The following is a 22,241-nucleotide window of genomic DNA, read 5'->3' on the forward strand; positions in this document are numbered from 1 at the left end:
TCCGTTTATGAAAAATAAATAAATAAATAAATTTGACTTCATAATCGTGGACAGGTCATTTAGGCTACATAACAGCACCTGTCCATCATTTAGCTCTCATATAACTTTCAGTAATGTTTCATAACCCATCTGCATCTGAGCGTTTTGCGCACGCGTGATCGTCACATATAAGTGTGCCTACAGCGAATGTGAGTTGTGTAAGTTGAAAAATATGTGAGACAGCACGGTTTTGCAGAGGGAGAACTTTCATAAGTTTTTCCGCCTAAGCTCCTCCAGATTCCTGCTGATGCGTCTCGTGCCATTATTTATTGACGCTTCATATATGGAGAGAGCTGAAGAACCTTTAACAGTTAATACACCTGAAATTCGCCAGCCATCTCTGGAGAACTCGACGATGGAAAACCTCAAGAGACAGAAGGAAACTGTATTCAGCCTGGTTCAGGTGAAGGGGACGTGGAAACGCAAAGCAGGGCAAAATGTGAAGCAAGGAATAAAAGGACGAGTGTCAGCTGCCAAAATGTGCGTATAAATCAATAAATACATTTATAGATAACTTGACATTATTTTATTTATAAAAATAAGTTGTCAGATGTGTTTTATATGGAAACAATGAAATTAACTGGTTTTTATTAAAGTCAGGCTTAATCAAGTTGCATTTATGGAGTCGGAACTTTTAAAGGTCACATCAATTTTAACTCATACTGTCCCAAGAATCTGCACCCATCTGTAATCAGTTTTTTTTTTTGACCCACTTAGAAACATCAAATACATGGATTTGCATGTCTTGATGATGTGTTTTTATCTCATGTATAATGTATTAAACTTAAAAATATGTATACATTTAAAACGAATATATTAAGTGATCAAGATTTGAATTATAATGTCAATTATTTTTGGCATTTCATAGCTTTTTACTGTATGTGCAGAAAGTTATGACAACTGTATAATTTTGCTATTGGTAAATGGACATACTAGAAGAGCTACAATTTTAATTCATCCGTTTCTTCAAACTAATTATCCGGTAAGACAAGATTCGTCAAATATGAGCTCACTTTACAATCATACAATGATACAATCATCTGCTTATGCAAAACAGGTTGTATCAGTATTACAGCAAAGTGCAATAGTAATTTGTGTTGCTAAATATCCATGGGGCCTTTTACTCCTAAATATTAGACAAAAACTTAATCAATTATTAGAAAATAAAAATATTTTCAGCCAAACTGCTTAAATATTGTAGATTTGATTAAAGTATTAGAAAATATAAAATATCTTCAGCCAAACTGCTTAGAAATAAAACAGAAATATTGCAGATTATATATATTTTTGGTGATATATAATCTGTCACACAAAATGAGTCATGAGCTTTATATGTTGCAGTTATGAAAGCACCTCTTCTAGTGGCACCACCTGGACAGTGGTCACCCCCGTCACCTTCACATATACAGTTATTCAGACCAAAAACCTTCTTGATCCCAGCAATGACACTCTGCTTTTGGGCCACATCAGAGACACTCAGCAGCTTGAGGCCGTGCATTCCAGCACCAAGCCCTTAAAACGTTTCATAGTCATGGATGAGGTAGTATACAATCTCTATGGTTCTCAGGTCACCAACTACCTCAAAGCCAGACACGTCCTGTACCGGATCCTGCCCCTGCCCACGACAGAGGAGAACAAGTCCATGGAAATGGCCCTGAAGATCCTGGAGGAAGTCCACCAGTTTGGCATTGATCGGCGCAACGAGCCCATCATTGCCATCGGAGGTGGGGTCTGCCTGGATATCGTGGGTCTCGCAGCGTCCCTCTACAGAAGGCGCACTCCATACATTCGCGTTCCCACTACCCTTTTGTCATACATCGATGCTAGCGTCGGAGCAAAGACTGGTGTGAATTTCGCAAATTGCAAGAATAAGCTAGGCACCTACATCGCACCTGTTGCAGCCTTCTTGGACAGGTCGTTTATACAGACAATTTCTCGCAGACACATATCTAATGGTCTTGCAGAAATGTTGAAGGTACAATTGTTTTCTTTTTTTTGCAATATTTATTATTAAAACTTTTATTACTACACCACTCTGCATCATATTTGCCAAATAAAATCCAATACTTGTTTCTTGTTCATTTTGAGGTGCTGATTCCAAAAATGCCACTCCAAAAATCACACGTTCTCACAAAATAGGATGTACATTACATAGCATTTTTGCTTTCGATAACTATTTGTAAGGTGAAGAAGTCTTGTATTATCCTTTAATTACTAGAAAAACCTAAGACATAATTCTTGTCTTATCTCTGAACCAGGTTAGAACTATTCATTCAAATCTCAGTCAATTTTCACATGTATGAATAATTCTAAAGACGTTTTATATGTCTAATCGTGATTTCAAGGTTCGAAATATGGTCAGTAATGGAGGAAAATGCAAACAAGGCCTCATATTTTTTTTCTTTTGCTAATCTGTGGGTGTTTTACTAAATCCAAACAGTGACAGAAAATTAAAAGTAACGTGTTTGTAATTGTGTTTATGTTCTGACATTAAATGTAGTATTGGAATATATATTTTATAATTATCAAATTATGTAGTATTAAGCCTTTTTTAAAATCAGCAGAATTTCTTTCAAAATGCAGGGCTGTGTTTTTATTATTATTTGTCTTTTTTATTTATGTTTATGTGTGTTTTTATTGTTCTAGATGGCCCTGATGAAGCACAGAGGGCTGTTTGAACTTCTGGAAGCACAGGGGCAGTTCCTTTTAGACTCCAAGTTCCAGTCCGGTTTGGTTCTAGAAGACGACCGCATTAACCCTGCTTCTGTTTCTACACGTGTCGCCATAGAAACAATGTTAGAAGAACTGGCCCCAAACCTGTGGGAGGATGATCTTGACAGACTGGTCGACTTCGGTCACCTGATCAGCCCAGAGCTAGAGATGGTATCATTACTTCATCAGCTGCACATTCTACTATTTCCAGAGGGTTGGGTGGGGTGAAAAATTACAGTCTTTCACTGAAGATTGATCGGTTTCGCCTCAAGGCTTTTAATATTCTTTCCTTGTGCGAGATACATTATTCTGCTATGTTGACTGTCTGAAAACTGATCTCAGAATTGGATGTGTCTCTCCAAGTTAAAATGCCTTTGCATACAGTACATGCAAAATGCAGCAATAACCGCATGTGAAATATTTAATCATCTTTTTTTTTTTTTTTTTTTTAGAAAGTCCTACCAGCTTTACTCCATGGTGAGGCAGTAAATATCGATATGTCCTACATGGTGTATATGGCGTGTGAGATGGGGTTGCTCACAGAGCAGGAGAAGTTCAGGATCATCTGTTGCATGCTGGGACTGGAGTTGCCGGTGTGGCATCAAGACTGCACCTTTGCTCTGGTTCAGAAATCTCTGTGTGACAGACTACAGCACTCCGGAGGGCTTGTGAGAATGCCTTTACCAACAGGCCTCGGAAGAGCAGGTAATATATTTAAACCTTAAAGGAAAATGCCACAGTTTTCATTTTCCACTATGTTCTTCCATCAGCTTAGATGATATGTACCTCTCCCGTCTCAGTGCGTGCACTCAATCACTGTAGCATGCAGTGCCACTATGCTAGCGTTTAGCTTAGCACCATTCATTTGTTAGGATCCAAACAGGGATGAATTTAGAAGCCACCAAACACTTCCATGTTTTCCCCATTTAAAGACGGTTACATGAGTAGTTACACAAGCAAGTATGGTGACAAAAAATGTGTTTGGTAGCTTCTAAATTCATCCCAGTTTGGATCCTAAGGAATGAATGGTGCTAAGCTAAACGCTAGCATAGTGGCGCCATGCACTACAGCAATTGAGTGCATGCACTGAGACGGAAGAGGTATGTATTAACTCCTCTAAGTTGAGGGAAGAACATAGTGGAATATGGAAAAACGGTGGCATTTTCCTTTAAAGTTAACATGCTAAAAAGCACCCAAAAATGATTTTTAACATATTTTGTAAAGTTTTAGTCACATGATTTAGAAAAAGTAAACATTCTTTCCACATTCCTGACTTAGAAATCTTCAACGACACTGATGAAGGCATTCTGTTCCAAGCGTACAAGAAGTGGTGCGATGAACTGAGCACTGGTTCAATTCAGTGAGACCTCAGCCAATTTTTACATAGGGGAGCCTCTTAGCTTTAACAATTTATTCGTATGTATTTTTCTATGATAGATTTTGTTTCCTTTTTATTTTGTATACATTATGGGCATTTAAGTGTTTTACATTTAAAACAATTGCTTCTCATTACTATAATTGCCTTTTTTTGTAAATGGCAATGATAAGAAGAAGGCTGACTTGATAAGTGAAGATTTTTCTTTAGTTGTGTTTAAGGTTTTCTTTCCCATCATTTCATATTTGATAAAGGGACATTTCGGTTTATAATTAAATCATTTATTAAAAATATTAAGTCTGCTTGATGTGTTGGATGTAATACATTCAAGTGTATAATAAACAATTTTCTTATTAACAAAGTCTCTGTTATGATGAGAAAAATGTATTATGTTTCACAACATCATGAAATAATGTCTTCATATGTCTTAAAAAAACAATGGATATAAATACAATAATACTACTAGATTTGAATCAGATAATCTGATATAAATTTCACTACTGTCTTCTTCAATGATTTGCTGCAAAAATAAAACTTCATCATTTTTTTAGACCTTATTGACCTTAAAAAAATTGCAGTAGAAATCTGATAACAAGTATAACATGAAGTAGAAGAGACAAGAGTATAGATCAGACTAGTAAGAGAATTGTACTTTAGCTGTTCAATAGCAAGTCATTCATCATTATAGATACCCCATATCATTGTGATACAAAATTAGTATGTTTTTGTCAATCACGATTTTGACATGATTTTTAATACTTTAACTGATAATGTTAGTATCCTGTCCAAACTGTCCAACACTAAGTGATTGAACAGTCAGTAATCACTAAAAACAGTGCCTGAACACAATACCCACCATGTTGTGCAAAAGTACATACTGTTCTGAAAAATTAAGCTAGGTTTAAGTAAAAAAAAAAAAAAAAAAGTTGAGATATTATAAAGGATATTTTCTTTAAGGATAGATCAACATCCGTTGTTCAGATCTATTCTCTCTTCTATTTCATTCAGATTTGTTGCCCATTCTCAATGGAAAAGTGCCCAAGGTACATCACTCGGCAACATTGATCACAAAGTTGCCCCGTGTATCATCACCTTAAAGTGTTCAAAATTCCTACTTTCTCATGGTGGGATGAGGAACAAAGTAAAGTATTTCAGTGTTATAGCTGAAGATTGGACTTCCTAAATTACATTACATCAACAATTACCAGACCTCTGTGAATATTTCTCCTGTAGATATGTCTGTTGTTCTATAGAAATCCTTCATAAATCATCAAACTATTAAAACTAGTAAACTCCAACATGATAAATGAAAAAAATATATAATATTCTAAAATACAAGATAAGTACTGAAATGTAATTTTGCTCTTCATGTTACACGTTCTGGATTGAAACCAAACTATCTGAATGTAACATTGGTAATCTCAGATAACATATCTTTATACAAAGAAACATCTAATCATCTAACTTTGGTTCATCAAAGTTTGTTCACAATGCTAACAGCCATTTTCATGTTCATCCATACTGCTGCTGCCGCTGCTGCTGGATGGGATGGGGGAGCCGGAGGACAGCAGGGGGTCACTGCTGCCCACTGGAGAAAGGTTGTTGTCCATGAGCATGTCCAGCTTGGCTGAGGCCTTGTTGGGGCTGTCGTAGACCCCCGGTTCCCCTTCTTCCGTTGGGCTGTCGTTGTAGCTGATGGTGCCGTTGTTGAGGTCCAGAGTGGTGGGACGGGACAGGTCAGGACTGGGGAGGTGTGGGTACAAATCAGACGTGCAGTCCCCCATTCCAGGCTCTTGTTTGATGGCTCGAGCAACCAGTTCGGAGGAATAAAGGCTGGGAGAGGCTACAACAGCGAGTCCATGAGCGCGGGCTTGCATCTCAAGCTCCTGGACACAAACCAGAAATGACAAATACACACACTTTAGCATAACATGCAGTAGTACATTACTAAAAAAATGTATGTGTGCTTGAAAAGTTGTGTGTAAACAGTAGGGGTATTGTGAACCAAATGCCGTATGTGTCGGAATGACACATGAGGGAAATTCCCCGTAATCAATTACTCGAGTGTAACTTTGGAATTTCATGCAGCTGAAGCATGAGCATACTTTATAAGCTTTCAAAGCAATGTTACACTTGGCATTTCGCCATCTAATTAAAAAAGCGTTTTGTCAAAGGGCATGTCGAAACATTGTCCACAAAAACTGATTATGTGACTGAAATAAGCTTTTAACCAATCACAGTTTGTTTTGTGAGCTTTTGTTTATTGATTGGTTTACCTGAATACGAAGGAGTAGATGTCTGTTTGCATGTTCTAGTCTCTTTTGTCTGTTTTCCAGCTCTTTTGCTTTTTGCTGCTCTTTCTGCAGTTTCCTAATATAATCCACTGAAGCTTTCAGTATGGTGCCCTTATTCCACCTCATGTCTCTGAAAAAAGTGAGATACAGACAGTTATGCCTAATCTGTGTGCAACCACTAAATTTATACATATTGGTATAAAACTGACTGAAATTACAGTATAAATACAGCATGTAAGTAATTTTAAACCAATGTTTATATTTTAGAGACTTACGGATCATTTGACTTGGGAATTAATGTCCCCAGCTCCTTAATTCTGTCATTTATATTAAAACGCCGCCTTCTTTCAACTGTATGGATGGAAAAGCCAATAAAGATTAGACATTATTATAATTAATATTCTATTATATTACACTTGACATTTAAAAATATCCCAAAAAGTGTTCATGCAAACAAATATATAATTATCAGACTCACTGAGGTTGTGGTTGTCTTTCTTTTGTCTCTCTTTTACCAAGGCTCTGACCTCTGCTTCTGAAATCCATAATTATATTAACTGAAACAACTTTCTTCATAATTACATAACTGCACAGTTTTAAAATCAAAGCTATAAAACTCTACAAAAAGGCAGAGTTCACATTTGCATCGCTAGTGCGCCAGTGTAATCTAATGTATTACTGTGTAGAACATTTTCAATTACATGTAAAACTGTCAGTATTTAAAAACGTAAAAATTAAGTTCAAATGTGAGTTTGTGTGGAGCATGTTTATCAATCAAGTGTCCATATTGTGTGCATTTACTGTCTTGTCTGTCTTTTAGTTTTTAGACTGTGTTCAGTTAATATGTATGTAAATGTAATTTCAAATGTAAAACTTGTTGACGCATGAAAGGTAATCGAATAATATGTTCTGGACATAAATATACAGTCTCACAAATCTCTTTTTTCATGCTTAGTGCCTTCAGAGGCTGAGGAAAGGGAAACATACCTACTGGAAAGCCTTCAGGTCTTTGATAAGTGTCAAACGTGCCACATGATCCAGGCTTGTCCATTATGTGCATCATGCCAGGTGCTGGGGTAACTATTTAATACAATATACTTTTCATTGATATTTTGCATTCGGAACTGCACACAATATGGATACTTTTACTATTCCTTAGAATAGTGGGTTCTGACATGGTAACTAAAAGTTTTCATAAGCATTAATTATAAGATAATGTAATTTTACCGGATAATTCCCTTTTGACGGCCGGCAGGTTAGATGAGCAGGATTGGTTAATGGTAACCCCAGTTGGAGGAAGAGCATGAGTGTTGTACATGTCCAACAGGTTTGAAGAAACTGGAATCTGAAAAATAATAAACCATAAACACATAGATTTCAATGCATGTGCTGACTGTTCAGGTGATTATATGAATCTTGAACATAAATGTGCACGATACACTACAATCCTGATCATATATTAGTCCTTTTACCGTATTAGTCATTTGAAGTCCTGCATCCATGAATCCTAGAATGTCATCATTGTAGCTTGATTCCAAACTTATGATGTCTTCAATTACATCGTCCATCTGTAACAATTTAAATATTATATAAAGCAAGAGCATAATGTGTTTACATCACTTTCGTTAGTAATGAAGTCATACCCTGGCAAAAAAAATAAAATAAAAAATAAAAAGTTAAACTAGTTATTGACAATAAAAAAAAAATACATGAATAATTTCTAAGAACTTCTGTGATTTGTTTCCTAGCTGGCAATTTTTACTTTCCTAGTAACCCTTACAGCACTGATGTACTTTAGATCAAAGGCTCTACTATGCCGTCATCAATCAACCGAAGAAATGAGAAACTTTTTAGTTGTGCAAATTAAATAACAGTTACTTAATACTCATTTTCAGCCTTGGTAGAGTGATGTACATTATCATTCAAAAGTTTGGGCAGTGTCATATTTGTATATATGTGCATGTATATGTGTGCATGTGTGTGTATGTATATATGTATATGTATGTATGTATATATATATATATATTTAGCTTTTCCATCACAGGAATTAATTAAAATATTGCAATCTTGTCACTGTATTCACCATATTTTGACACAATAATTTGATAAAATGTTATTTGAAAAAAATCTGATTGACATAACTGGCGATGCCAGCTTTTGCATCTACCTCTTTCTCACAGTTGAGGGTGAGAAGGGCCATAGGGCTATTAGGAGCACTGGCTCCTGGTCCAGGGGGCATGCCGTGCTCTGTGGGCTGGCTGGGGCCGGGCCCTGTGCTGGCCTGTGGGCTTAGCTTGGCTCCCAGTGCACTGGACAGGTAATGCTTTACCTGCTGCCTCTGGGTCTGCTGGATGTGGTACTTGGATGGGCTCTCCAGGTGGGTCTGCACCTGAGTCACAAACCGAGACATGATGCAGATACAGTCGGACAGACATTCAGAAACTTACCAATACTGTATGTTATTTGTGCATGAGACTAATTTCTTTTTAGCTTAATATATATATATATATATATATGTGTGTGTGTGTGTGTGTGTGTGTGTTTGTTTACAGAAAAGTAGCTCATATTTGGACTAAATGCATTGCATACAGTAAATAATTTTATTATAGCTTATTTTATTATAGTACAAATACTGCAAGCATGCTAAAAAAGACAAAACACATATGCTTGGCTGTGAGTCAGCGAAAGAAAAAATTAAGGAAACACATTAGGATAAACAGTCAATAACAAATTCAATCAATTCCGCAATATTTTAAAACATAATATGAACTATGTCTGTTCTTGATCAAGTTTCGTCTCACCTGGTAGTGACTGTACTCTAGCATCTCCAACATGTTAAACAAGATTATTTGTTAGCTTAAAAAAATATTCCCTTTGTGGATTCCAGTCGTCTCGGCCAGTTGAAGATATCAATGCCAAAGAAAAGACTGAAAATGTATTTAAGGGGCTGGGAGGGGGTTGCTGTTCTCATATTGTTTTTTTTACCAAAACGATGAATTTATGCCTTTATAGAGTTCATTTGACGTCACCAGTCCATTTCCACAAAAGGACCATTGAAACGATAGGTTACTAGTGTCTAAACTGAAACTGGCTTACGGCTAACTAACGTTTAATCTTTAGTTCCACTCATCCTGCATAAAACATTGTTTGTTCTCAGCATCCGGCATACAATCACTGCCACTGTTAGTCTAAAAACAAGACAGTTTAAGATGGCGTTATCTCTGAAATCTTGAAGGGGGAAAGAAAGGAAAGAGAACTTTGTTGCCTGATGGGCCTTTGGTTTTAAAGGTTGAAATATCGTGCACACGTATGTAAGTGCGCACAAACAAACTCACAGAGGTACAATTCATATCCGATTGAACCACTGGATTGGGACTTTGTGTTTATGAAGAGCTGTTGGATATACAAAATGTTCTGAAAATAATAATCCTCAATTAACCACTTCTTAAAATGTTTAAGTAGCTCAATTTGGTTTCATACATCCGCACAAAAATATACTCACACACACACACACACACACACACAAAGCTTAGAAAACCATACAAATGGCATGTGGAAAAATCATTGAAATGTTGTTCCAAAAATTTAATTATCACTTACATAACCATTTTTGTGTCTTTTACACATTTGCACAAAGCACATGCATGCATAGGGTAGATATCCAAGAGATGCAAACACAAATTAAAATTGTTTATACATGCCTATGACCTGCTCTTATCTAATATTTCTAACCTTTATTAATTTACATCACATAGTATTTACAGATGTTCTTCTTTTAAATGCTGTTTAAAAAGAATAGTTTCTGTGAAGAAGAAAAAATGCCACTGAAGGATAATTAATGTTTTTGGAGCTCTATATGGAAATAAGTCAACACTAACATGAAAAACTTCACAATATGTGGGCGGGGGTGGGGGGTGGGGGCTTAGAGAACACTTTTTCACCTCAGTATTATGAGCAAATCCTATTCCTCTTAATTATCCCCCCACACACCCACACCTAAAAACTTTATTTTCATTTGATTTGCACTTTCACAACCCTCCTCCCCACTGTTTGCATAGTCATTTGGATGTCTTAAAAAGCAACATTCTTTTTTAGAAGTCAAACAGAGGGGTAATTCAGACATCCCTGCGATGAAGACCTCGCATTAGCGACATCATCAGTCCTAGCACGTGTACAGCTGAGACTGAGCCCACTCTCTGGACTAGGACTATATACTATTAAAGCATTAAACCAGCATCTGTGTTTGGTGATGGTCAGATTACACACATTCTGTTAAGGGGGAGACTATAAGGAATGCTGCCCAGTGATGTAATGTAGAACCTACTCAATAAACCTGTTTAGAGATGAAACTGTCCCGTCCCTGTAAATTTTAGTTTCCTTTCTAATTATGAATCAATACCACATTTCACGCTATTTAACTTAAGGCATGCTTTAAAAACAGACAAGCATAGGAGCTGCGTGATTTATTACACATTGTAAAGTATTGCTATTATGTACATAATGACACCACGAGACACATACACGCTGAAAACTGAACATGCCCTTCTGGTAGTCTATAGGGACATTATTTGTCACCACAATGTAATGATTGTTTTGAAGAGTCCCTGAAGCAAAATAAATCATTCTTGGATTTTTATGGATTCATAGATTAAAACAGATTGTGGGCATATGCACAAGCACAAGTGCAAATAGTCGTTGCTTTCATAATAACTTCAGTTTATTTATTTATTTATTTTGTGCCAACTGAATTTAAGGGAAAAAATCTTAAAATATTAGGTGCTTCTGATCCTTTGCATAATGTGTATGTGTTTATATATGTGTTCCTATTTAAAGGAAGCCAGACATCATAAAATGAGTCGCATGTGGATTCTGTAGATAGCAGATTCATTTAGTTCAGTCAGGGTATATAAGAATGCTTTTGTTTTTCTTATAACATATGGGAAAGTCTTTGTACTTCTCTTTACTCTCTCTATACTATCCTTCTTTGCCCTAAAACATTAGGGTTCATTAAACCGTTCCTGCTGAAGAGAAGCAGTATTCTCTAAATGACAACAGCTACTGTGTCTATGGAGATATTCATAAACAGTTCTATCATCTTCTCATAGGAGAATGGCTGAGGGAGGTAATAGTCAATAGTAAACTGTGTCCTTGAGGAGTTGGTGACATTTTATTGGTGATTTGAGGCTGCTAAAGTGCAGTTATGTTGGGTGCTGTTCATTAAAAGAGATACAGTAACACTATACGTAAGCAACGATTAAATCCATTAAAATGATCATGAACACTTATTTAATTTTTCATTTAAAAAAAAAAGATGTATAAACTGAACTGTTATTACTAAATGTAATAAATAAAATAAAAATAAAATAAAATAATTCACCACAGACTAAATGCTTCCATTATGTTTGTTGTTGTTGTTGTTTTCTACACTAGAGCTAAAGTCTCAAACTGCCAATTTCTTTTCCTGCTGCTTCCTTAACCATCTGATCGAAATGTTCAGTCAAAATGCAATACCTCAAAAAGCCATACTAAAACAGGCCAGCTCTGATCCTCTTACCCCCTTGATTTCAGACGAGGGTCTGATAAAGTCAAGCTTGTTAATAACTCAAACCTGTGGCTTTACTAAGTTGCCTTTGGGACAGGAGGTCTAGAATGTGCCTTTATTATTATTATTATTATTAAAGTAAAATTTGACCTTTAAAAATGTGGTTATATTATTAGTCATTTTAGAATTATATTATGGCTAATATGAACTATATATAATTATATGCAATTTGCTTAAAGACGAAATGCAATGCAACTTTGTGTAAGTCTTGATTTCAATCTTTTTGAAGATCTATTGAAGCTACAATGGGATGAATCATTTTACTGGAAAGATTTACACTAATTTATGATGTTTGAAGTCCTGTGTGACAACCGTAACACTTATTTCTGTGTGTATAAAAAAAAAAAAACTGTTTGCAGAGAAGCAGCGTTGCCTGACATAAAAAAAGAGAACCATCCATTCCACACTAAACTTTTTTGAAAATAACTAATCTGTAGCCATTAGTTCATGGCAAATCTGAACATTTATGTCAACTTAAAGACCATAAAGGTCAATTAAGGGGGCAAAGTTCTGACATCTTATGTAGTGGTGAAAGTGGGGAGAGTAGAATGATCTGAACTGCACAAAAAATGTACATAACCAACATGCAGCTCATTGAAAACAACAGACACTCTGTACTGTATGTATTAGAGCGCATTTCTGAAAAAAGAAAATGTGTGCATTTATGGATGCGTGCAAGCTTGTAAGATGCATGTGCATACATATCAAAGAAAACGTGAGTGTGTCAAAAAATATATATCACCAAGTGGCATTTATGTTAAGAAAGAAACCATAAGAAGACTTAAGCAAATTCACAAGCCGTTTACATTGTAAAACAACAGATTGGGCGCCGCAGCATAAATGGCTGCCCACTGCTCCGGGTGTGTGTTCACGGTGTGTGTGTTCACTGCTGTGTGTGTGCTCTTTGGATGGGTTAAAAGCAGAGCACGAATTCCTAGTATGGGTCACCATACTTGGCTGTATGTCACTTTCACTTCACTTCATATACTATTACAATAAAAGACAAAAGGTACTGTATTTAGACTCTACGGAGCCCCGCACATAACATGCAAGAAAAAATAAATAAATTGCGGGCACAATTTACTAATTCGTTCCCTCAAATTACTAAAACGTGCACACGATTACTATTGCGTTCCCTCGATTTACTATTGCGTTCCCTTGATTTACTATTGCGTTCGCTCGATTTGCTAAATCGTGTGCATGTTTTAGTACATTGAGGGAACGAATTAGTAAATCGTGCACACGATTTAGCCTTATATTTTTTTCTGCGTGTCATGTGCAAGCCTCCGTAAGACTCTTTCTGGTTGGACAATACATGCACTAAAAATCACCTTGGGATAATTTGGTTAAAGGAGATGACAAAAATATAAAAAATTGCATTGGTCACAGTTGCTACTTGGTTTGATATTTTGTTATCTAATGCAATGACATTCAAACATTATTAAGCATGGCTTATTGGTCCAAATACTTTTGGAGCCACTGAAAGCGTGAAACAATTAATTTGCATGTGCTATAACTAAACACACAAAGTATTTATTGCTTTGTATGTGTGTGTGTGCGTGTATGCGTGTGTGCGTGTGCGTGTGTGTGCGTGTGCATGTGTGTGTGTTTCGTGTGTATATGTGTGTGTGTGTGTGTGTGTGTGCATTAGGTTTAAATGCAAGCCTGAGGGGTGTGAATTAACATTTTCCCTTAGTGAAGAGACATGCACATTACGTATAACAGGCCATGATGAAGACACGCAGCTCAAGAGGAGGGGTCTGAGACAAAAGAGCAGCTTTTCTCCAGCCACATTCGTGCAATGTGCTTTTAGGCCTGTGGCAAGAGGCATTAACAAGAATGTACCAGAGTCGGACCAGAATGGGCAACACTTGGACCATTGACGAGGGATTACAAAAATGCACTTGCTTACATGACAGACAATACTGCTTATGTGTGCAGCTGGAATACTGTCCCAAGTCGAATCTGATATGAATTCAATAAAACTCCAAGATGGACCCGTTTTGACAGTTGGTGGGCCAGGGCAAAACTGAATACACAGTGTACCATAATGTGGGCGTTGAGAGCACAAATATTTGTCATGGTGTCAGAGGCCACACAGGCCAAAAACAGAATGAATGATAACTTTATAGTCAGACACATATAGAAATAAAAGACAACTAGTCACTCTTATGAAAGTGAATAATACACTGCTCACAAGTCTAAGATTATCCAACAGATCTGCAGAAAGCCTTATGGCTAATAAAGAGGACAATGTAAGTTAGAAGACTCTTCATAGACAAAAGTGAGCTATTAGATCTTTTTATCAACAATAGATAAAATATATTTTAAAACTAAATGAATTTAAAAAGAATAAATAAAATAAATAAAAAGCCATATGGCAACTCGATGAGTTTCTCTAGATAGAAGTTTTCTACACCTTTCCATAGAATTAAGCTGTGAGCAGTTCCTTGGAACAGGTGGCAGTTGTTTAAACATGCATAAGTAAAATGTAATTATTGCTAGCACTTCCAAATAAACCAATAACTGAAATAGCAATACTGATGCCACACTCTAAAATGCCAATTAGGAAATGCATTACTGCAAAGGCACTATTGTACAGAACTGCCATATGGCATAATATCAAATATTTCTTGATTTTGTGTAAATATATAGATGATGATGTTCAATGTCAGCATTATCTAACAATTTTTTTTAAAGTTGTATAGTGTTATTCAATAAAACTTGCTAAAATATTCTTAAAACAGCATAATATCATTGGCTTCTTTATAGCAACTATACAAATTTGTTGTTTTTTTAAAAAGCTAGCATTTTAAATGTTTCCATGTACAGTAAACATTGTGTGGCATGGAGGATTAATAAGTAAGGTTATCTTATAAATTCTCTAAATTCTTCAGCACCCCATTAAAAAATTATTTCAGTATATGACCTTGATCAGTAAATTTGACAAAGGAATTATTTTATATATGCTCCATACAGTGCAACATTTTATTTTAACAAGAAAAGTAAAACATCTAAACTAAAAGGGGTAATCATAATATACCTAGTAATCATAAGTATCGGCTTCTTGTGTTTTTCATAAGACCACATATTTACATTACAGCCCAAGAAGACATTAAGTGCAGAGTATGTCTCAGGGTAACTTTTTTGGCTATTACTGTGATACTCAAAGTTAAATTTAAGTTAGTTTTTTAACTAAGTACACAGTATGTTCTAAAGGCTTATATATTATTGAACAAACCTTTGCATGTGTCATCTTGCTTCATTACAACCCAAAACCTCTGAATGAACAATTGACACAACTCCATAAACCTGCCAGCAAACCAATACAAACTATTTCTCAGAAACAGACCGCCCATTTTTTTCTTCTTCATAGAACAAAAGCTCTTTTTTTGCTGTCTAGGTTTTGACAGAGTACAGTGCCCCGAGCCTCATCATCTCCTGAAGCTGGTACACAAAGCCGGAGTTGTGTATGCACACGGACAGAGTCCTGAAGCATCGCAGTCTTAAAGGTCATCCCAACCACCAATGAGCCAAGCACACAACGGCAAGCCATTCGCACGTGGGGCTGAAATCTGATGGCATTTAAAGTCATCTGTTTTTGAAAACATTTGCAGGGCTATCTTACTGGAGCAATTATTACAATGATAGCACGCAACAAGCTTTATTGCGTTTTATTCAGTCACGTGAAGCTATGTGAGCAGATCACAGTGTCACAAAGCAAAATAATGTCTTGCTGAGATTTTCTTTTTTTACCTTTTGCCTCTTTTTTGTAAATCAGCTAATGAGGTTATCTAGCAAGATCCTGACCTGTCACCATTTCACAGAAGTCTGATTTATTTTTTTCTAAATAATTTGAAGAATGAGAACAGCGCCCTAATTATAAGCATTCTTTCTTGAATTAGTGTGGCAGAACTGTGTTTGCCTTTGTCTTTGTATCTGAGCTGATTCTTTGCTTATTTCTGGTCAGGTCAGAGGTACTCCAGCTAATTAAGGGTTCACTCAATCTTTGGTCAAACCCATCTGGGCTTAATAATTTCACTTTTCTGCTTCGGCAGTCTCTGCCTGGTACCTCACAAAAAGTCTGCCTTGTGGAGACATGGACTAATCTATATGTAAGAGTATGTGTGTGTTCTTAACCATATTTTGGGGACAAATTTTTACCCAGAAATGAGCTAAACCTAGAAAAAAAAACTAAATTTTAGGGACATCCTTATTTGTAAAAACAATATGATTTATTATTATTTTTTTTTTTTTTTTATTGTAAAAATGCTAAAAGTTTTTTGTTAGGGTTAGGTTATATTATTCATTATATATAAATATATAATGAGATATTTTTTATAAAATAAATGTAATAATAATAATAATAATACATAGTTTTTAATCAGTAATAATAATAATAAATAGCCTCCTCACAGGGCCCAAGATAATGTTTCTATGAGCATGCAATTGAGAAAACGCAAGAATTAAAAAAATGTCAAAAGATGTCAAAAAAATATGAAAATCATTTTCGAATTAAAAATGTACTTTAATATATATATATGTAATAAAATAAAATTTGAAATAAATAAATGCAAGTTTACATTACTTGAAATCACCATTTTCACAAACTCTAAATGGATGGCACCTGTTTTACCTAATCAAATTCCTTTGTTAGTGTAAGTTATCTTAATATTACAACAAATCTAGCATTGCAAAAATTGTGTTAATTTCTAAATAATACACTATTACTGTAGTATATTCTCCACAAATTTACACAAATTAGAAAATTCTTACCAGATCCTTTCAGCTAGTTCCTTTCTGTCAGAAGGGTACTTTTTGCCACCAATGAAACTGCTTTGAGTGTCTGTGCGTGAGATTCACACTATCCACTTGTGTAGTCCACTCAGACCAACCAGAAATCAAAGCCATGAAAATATGTCAGTGTAGTGGAGCAAATAGGATTAAACATTTTGAACGCCAAAAGTCTGGAAACGCAGCACAAATTAGGAGAGGAATTCACTGAGTACAGATAATCCCCCATATGGACTTAACACAGTTTAGTCTTTAACATCAGTATTCTTTAGCCTAAGATCCAGTCCTTGGAATTTTCTTTGGAGGCCGAGATCCTACAACTGGGATTGTCACAGAACATCCAAGTGTAGCACCACTGTATCTCAAAGATCAAGTTAAGAAAGCAACTTTTTGTGAGATATATCACATTCATGTCAAAAAACAGATGACTTAATTGGACCGCAATTTAAAAGTTACACATGTACAATGGTCAAAATAGTCCTTATCTACAGAAGGCCTTACCTTCTGAGCTTTAATGGTAAGACAAATGTGGGATTTATCTTGTAGAGGACGCTCTAATTTAAAGTTCCTCCAAATTGGAAAATAAACATACTGTACTTTGACCTTGCCGATGGGCAAAATGTGTGAACTACTGAATAAACTCTCGGCTGGCCTCCACCTGATGAGTCAACATCCTTTAAAGGAAGCCGTCTTGAACAACTCAGGACAGCATAAAATAAAAATCAAACAATGGATGTATGTATGTATCTTTTTTAAAAGTTATTTTAGTTATGAGCAAAACATGCAGGCACCAAATTCCAACCCATTAACTTTTATAACACTGAATTTCCAGCAACTACTAGTCAGTTCACAAAGCTACAGAAATGTAAAATCAAAGTGACAAGTGATGATCTGTGTATGTTGTAAGTGCTTATCCACTTTTCTTACATTAGCGATAAAGGCATCCCTCTTCAGGGCTGTGGAACATGTCTTATCAGCAACCAAACCTAATGCCAAAATTCATAAAACTTACAAAACCTTTACTCATCCATAGATACAGAAATAGCATAGAAACACCTGAAAACACATGAGCTACTGGGGCTACTGGGTTCAGGTATGTTACAAACCGCCTCCAGAGAAATACCTTTCAAATGAAACTGTGCCTTTTCGGGCTGGGCTGAGGAGAGCAGAGCAGCGCTGCCAAACTGGAAGCTTCTTGTATAGTCTAGCTCATAGATAGATCATGTCAATCAAAACTTACATCGCTTGTGACATTGCAGTAAAATCTCTGACAGTATCAGCGTTAGGCTTAAAGCTAGGGTGTTGCTCTAATACTTAATAATTATTAAATCTATATCTATCTTCTATCTATCTATCTATCTATCTATCTATCTATCTATCTATCTATCTATCTATCTATCTATTTGTGATGGTGTGTACCTAACAAATGAAAGAAATTGTGATGTATATTCATAATTCTTACAGGGCATGATCATTTTTACACAGGGAATAAATAGGCTATTTGAATATTTTGACTCACAAACACAGCTGGTCTTTAGCCTGTCCAACAGATGGCCACCTGCTCCACATTCACATCCCATTATCTTAGAGGACCACAAAAAACATCCATTATGAGCATGGATTGACAAATGAACAGAAATGAAGGATTTTTAATTAATGGATAATTTTATATGAAATATAACTTTTTGTCAGATGGGTCTTTCCTCGCAAGGAACTGTTTGAGTATTTTGACAGTATACTACACATACTACACATTTTTGGGAAAGGTAATTCAAATAAATCGAGCTGTTTTAACCAACCGAAGAAAAGTCTTTAATGCCATCCTCTGTAATTTAGCTAATCATTAACATCAATTGTAGTTAACGTTATAACAAACTTGCCGTGACGCATCTGAATGGGCTTGCGGTGACTGAACGGTTTCCAAATCTGTTTTTTCAGCCTTTAATTAAATGTCTCTCCAGCAGATGGTGCTAAACATTTCTACCTGGCCAGTCATTATATGTTTTATCCACTGGATGGCAGTAAACAAAAGCTTGTCATGAGGAAATGGGAGCAGAAATCCATTGTCTTTGCACAGGTCATTTTATTCTCTTAAAACAGGGTAGTGGAATATAATTGATACATTTCCACATTCATGCACCAAACACAGTTTTGGCTATTTAATATATTTATTTATATTTCTCTGTGGCATTTCTGGTTGTTTAACATATCAGTACTGAGAATTCATGAATATGTCCTTTATTCAGTAAAATATGTTTTTCTGAAGGCATCAAGTGTATGTATTTTAATACTGAATCATGTAACAATGTTTTAGTTTATATTATTGACAATATGACAGTAACAGAAGGGTGCTTAATTTTTGTTGTTGTTTGTATGTAAATTTGATGTGAAACTAAAATCTGTAAAGTCCATCATATTATAATATATTGGCCATAAGCCACACTTCTTTCCTTTATTCCATTTTCCTGCAATACTAGGCATATTGTTTCTGTTTTTGAGAGCTTTTCTATTGTTTTGAGCATTGACACTCCCTTCCTTCCCCATCGCTCTCCCTCCCTCTTTCACAAGCTCTCTCTCTCTCTCTCTCTCTCTCTTTTCCTGTGCTTTTTGTAGTCGTTGCCATTTAGGGCATCAAAAGGCATTTTAAAATGGAAAGCTTACCTCTATATAAAAACACCTCACATTTTTGTAGACAAAGCAAATTTTAAATATGATGATTGGTAGCATAGACTATAGGCTATATGTGATCAGTTGTGTGCATGTTGTTGGTACAATTTGTCATCAGTAAGACTGTTTACACTTATTGAAACCAAGAAAAAAAACTTTGTATTTTTGATTTTAGAAGAAAAGCCTAATTGCTGTTACATGTTTGACCTTAAATCAATATGAAGTTCAAGATGACATGTCCTTCATCAGGCCTGTAATATTAACAAATGTGTGTTGTGAAAATGTCCACTCGTTTGCTGTGGTCACTGAGGTGAGAAGTGGAACTTTTTTCCAATGACAGGTCCAGAGAGCTCATTAACCCGTCTCACTGGATAATCAGCTGAATCAAAATGGATGTTAGAGAGTGAGCAGGCCTTGCAGTGCTGTCTAGCCATGTGTCAAATCACAGAGCTGGACAAGATGAGGTGGCAATCTCACACTCCTCCTTTTCTATATCCAAGATACAGAAAGGGTCTAAGAAAAAACTGTGATCCTTTCACCAAAAGATGAATCGACTTTATTATGTTTTTTATATGCATTTAGCTAATGTGCCACATATTGTCTTAAAATTTAATATAGACAAAACAACAACATTACAAGGCTAAATGTCAAAAGAAAGAAAAAAAGCATAGAGCTTTGGCACAATTTGGTATATAAATAGTTTCTTTACATAATTTGATTATTTGATTTGGTAGCTCCCCATTGTTGATATTATTTTCCGTTTACATACTCAATTTGTACAGAATAATATTTTCATTTTGGGCACATTTTATATTCATAAATGTAAGTGCCTTAAAACAAAGCCATTGTTTTCTGATTTTCAAAAATAATTTTGGATGTAAAATTTTTAATTTAAAGACTAACTATTAGAAGATTGTGTGTAGTTCTACTTTTTTCTTTCTTTATTCTCTCTTTTGTGTATTTTTTTCTTCTTTTAGTTTCATTTTGATTTTGATGTGTGCTCTGTTCTTTAGGATCTTCTTATGAGCTTATGTTGCCTTTTTACAGGCCGTATTTTCTTGCAAAAAAAAACAAAAAACCTTCTTGACTACACCATTTAGCCCACTGACACTATGCGTTCATTTTATTTTATTTTATTTTCAGACACTGTCGTTTCAGCCCGCGCTTGCGTCAATAGCGTTCGCATCACCACGGTAACGGCAGAGGGAAATCTGCTCAGGCTGGACTGACTGTAGGGAGCTGATGGGGCGGAGGAGGGGTAAACGAGTGAACCGACGGACACGGGACTCTTCCGATAGAGCCTGTGTCCTCACAAAACTGACATGAACTGTATCACCGGCTGCTTGTATTTTACGCATCGGGGTTTCCTTGTGCATGACTTTGGACGCGAAATCACTGAGACCACAGAGTCATTTTAGCCTCCGGTAACATAAAAGACAAAAGATTCTCGCGAACCTGGGGGCTTGAACACAACAATACCTACCGACAATAAAGAGAGGTGAGTTCCGCTCGTTGTTGAAAGGGCTGCGTGTTCTGCATGTTTTCCCCTTTTTGTGCCTTAGGGATAATGTATATACAATTTTATAACAACTTGAGGATAAGAAGTTGAGTTTCTTTTATATAAATGTTTGATAAATGACGACCGCGCGGTGCGTAAAGCTCGACTGATGTCGGAAACTTCACCTCATGTGGCAACCATGGTCACTGTACTTATGTGGAATACACATAACCAGATTATTATTCATTCTCTAGGGTCATAGAGAGACATATGTTATTTAAACTGTGCGGAAAGCGTTTCTGGTGGTGAAATACAGGGTATAAGCCTAATTTTGCCAGGAGCACCTGACTTCTCCTTAGTGAACCTTCAATAGATGATTGCAATGTAAAAACCATATATTCCTGGTTGATAATAGCTGATTCTCACAGTTACTCTTTGTAAAGTTTTAGCTTTTCACAAATATAAAAAACTTCAAGTCTTTTATGCCTTGTTCAAACCTTGAATAACGAAACTCAAGGGACTACCTGGAGTAACATGTGTGTGCTTGTTTCCTGTTGACACATGTGAAAGCTGTTGATTAGAAACCCAGGCTCATTTTAAAGGACCAAGGAAGACAGAAATCCATCAAAAAGCTAATTTCTCCACCGCTTCTGCAGACACCGATTCTGAACTTCCTGCTTCCTGAGAAAGACAAACAATAGGAGACAGAAGCATGTGACATCCTGATAGTCTGTGAGGGGGACGCAGTTCTGTCCAAATGTAAGAAGGATAAGAAATGCTTTCTTCATTTGAAAGGGTTGTTTTCGGGAGCAGGTGATGTTATTTAGCTAAATCAAAATTAAATTTAAGGCATACTCTGGTTGCATTTTTAAAGGCAAGGAATTTTTTGTTATGTGCATGTGGTTCAAAATTGGATTTACACCGCAAGTGATTATATTTTAGCTGTTTTTCTGATTAAAGCACATGCACACCTTCAAATACAGATGCATACAAAATGAGTTAGGCATTGTGTTAACTATAATCTGGCAGTTCAGTTGCATGAATGCATTAAATGAGATCAGTTTTTCCAATAAGCTATTAACTTATATAGAAAATTCCATATTTGGTACTCAGATTCATTTGCCAGTTAGGGTGAATTAATGGATTTGCCTATAGAAACTAGGCTTTTAATGTGCAACTACCAGTTTAAAGCAAGTTTTTTTTTCTCTTTCTCTCTCTCTAGAGGTTTTTAGGGTAAAGTGCTTAATTGAAGCACATTTT

The 22,241-nt window shown here is 35.9% G+C and overlaps 2 protein-coding genes across 5 annotated transcripts; one reads left to right on the plus strand and one right to left on the minus strand.

Annotated features, from left to right (window-relative positions):
- The first annotated feature begins 143 nt into the window (after window positions 1-143).
- Window positions 144-4,476, plus strand: LOC132160906 (2-epi-5-epi-valiolone synthase-like). The gene is made up of 5 exons (XM_059570648.1): window positions 144-519; window positions 1,381-2,014; window positions 2,686-2,922; window positions 3,204-3,456; window positions 4,030-4,476. Exons 1-5 carry the CDS (start codon window positions 287-289, stop codon window positions 4,113-4,115), a joined length of 1,443 nt encoding a protein of 480 aa, XP_059426631.1. The 5' UTR covers window positions 144-286; the 3' UTR covers window positions 4,116-4,476.
- Window positions 4,477-5,374: 898 nt separating this feature from the next.
- On the minus strand, window positions 5,375-21,730 carry LOC132160907 (microphthalmia-associated transcription factor-like). 4 transcript variants are annotated; one of them, XM_059570649.1, is made up of 9 exons: window positions 21,506-21,727; window positions 8,588-8,809; window positions 7,893-7,988; window positions 7,648-7,765; window positions 7,408-7,500; window positions 6,899-6,955; window positions 6,696-6,771; window positions 6,403-6,550; window positions 5,375-6,012 (listed from the first exon to the last, which is right to left on the minus strand). In XM_059570649.1, exons 1-9 carry the CDS (start codon window positions 21,542-21,544, stop codon window positions 5,620-5,622), a joined length of 1,242 nt encoding a protein of 413 aa, XP_059426632.1. In that variant the 5' UTR covers window positions 21,545-21,727; the 3' UTR covers window positions 5,375-5,619. The 4 variants fall into 4 exon arrangements, with proteins under 4 accessions (XP_059426632.1, XP_059426633.1, XP_059426634.1 ...); XM_059570650.1 differs by lacking the exon at window positions 21,506-21,727 and adding an exon at window positions 9,222-9,380; XM_059570651.1 differs by lacking the exon at window positions 7,408-7,500 and having other exon boundaries at window positions 21,506-21,730.
- Window positions 21,731-22,241: the final 511 nt, after the last annotated feature.

This window comes from Carassius carassius, chromosome 17, assembly GCF_963082965.1.
Source record: "Carassius carassius chromosome 17, fCarCar2.1, whole genome shotgun sequence".
Taxonomy (NCBI): Eukaryota; Metazoa; Chordata; class Actinopteri; order Cypriniformes; family Cyprinidae; genus Carassius; species Carassius carassius.

Excerpts from the sequence above, each read along its gene's own strand:
- LOC132160906 (XM_059570648.1), top strand. The coding sequence starts at position 287 with ATGCGTCTCGTGCCATTATTTATTGACGCTTCATATATGGAGAGAGCT. Across the intron at positions 2,015-2,685 it reads GTCTTGCAGAAATGTTGAAG|ATGGCCCTGATGAAGCACAG; the intron begins GTACAATTGTTT and ends TTATTGTTCTAG. Across the intron at positions 2,923-3,203 it reads TCAGCCCAGAGCTAGAGATG|AAAGTCCTACCAGCTTTACT; the intron begins GTATCATTACTT and ends TTTTTTTTTTAG.
- LOC132160907 (XM_059570649.1), bottom strand. The coding sequence starts at position 21,544 with ATGTGTCAACAGGAAACAAGCACACACATGTTACTCCAG. Across the intron at positions 8,810-21,505 it reads GCACACACATGTTACTCCAG|GTGCAGACCCACCTGGAGAG; the intron begins GTAGTCCCTTGA and ends TTTGTGACTCAG. Across the intron at positions 7,989-8,587 it reads CCCTCAACTGTGAGAAAGAG|ATGGACGATGTAATTGAAGA; the intron begins GTAGATGCAAAA and ends AAATTGTTACAG.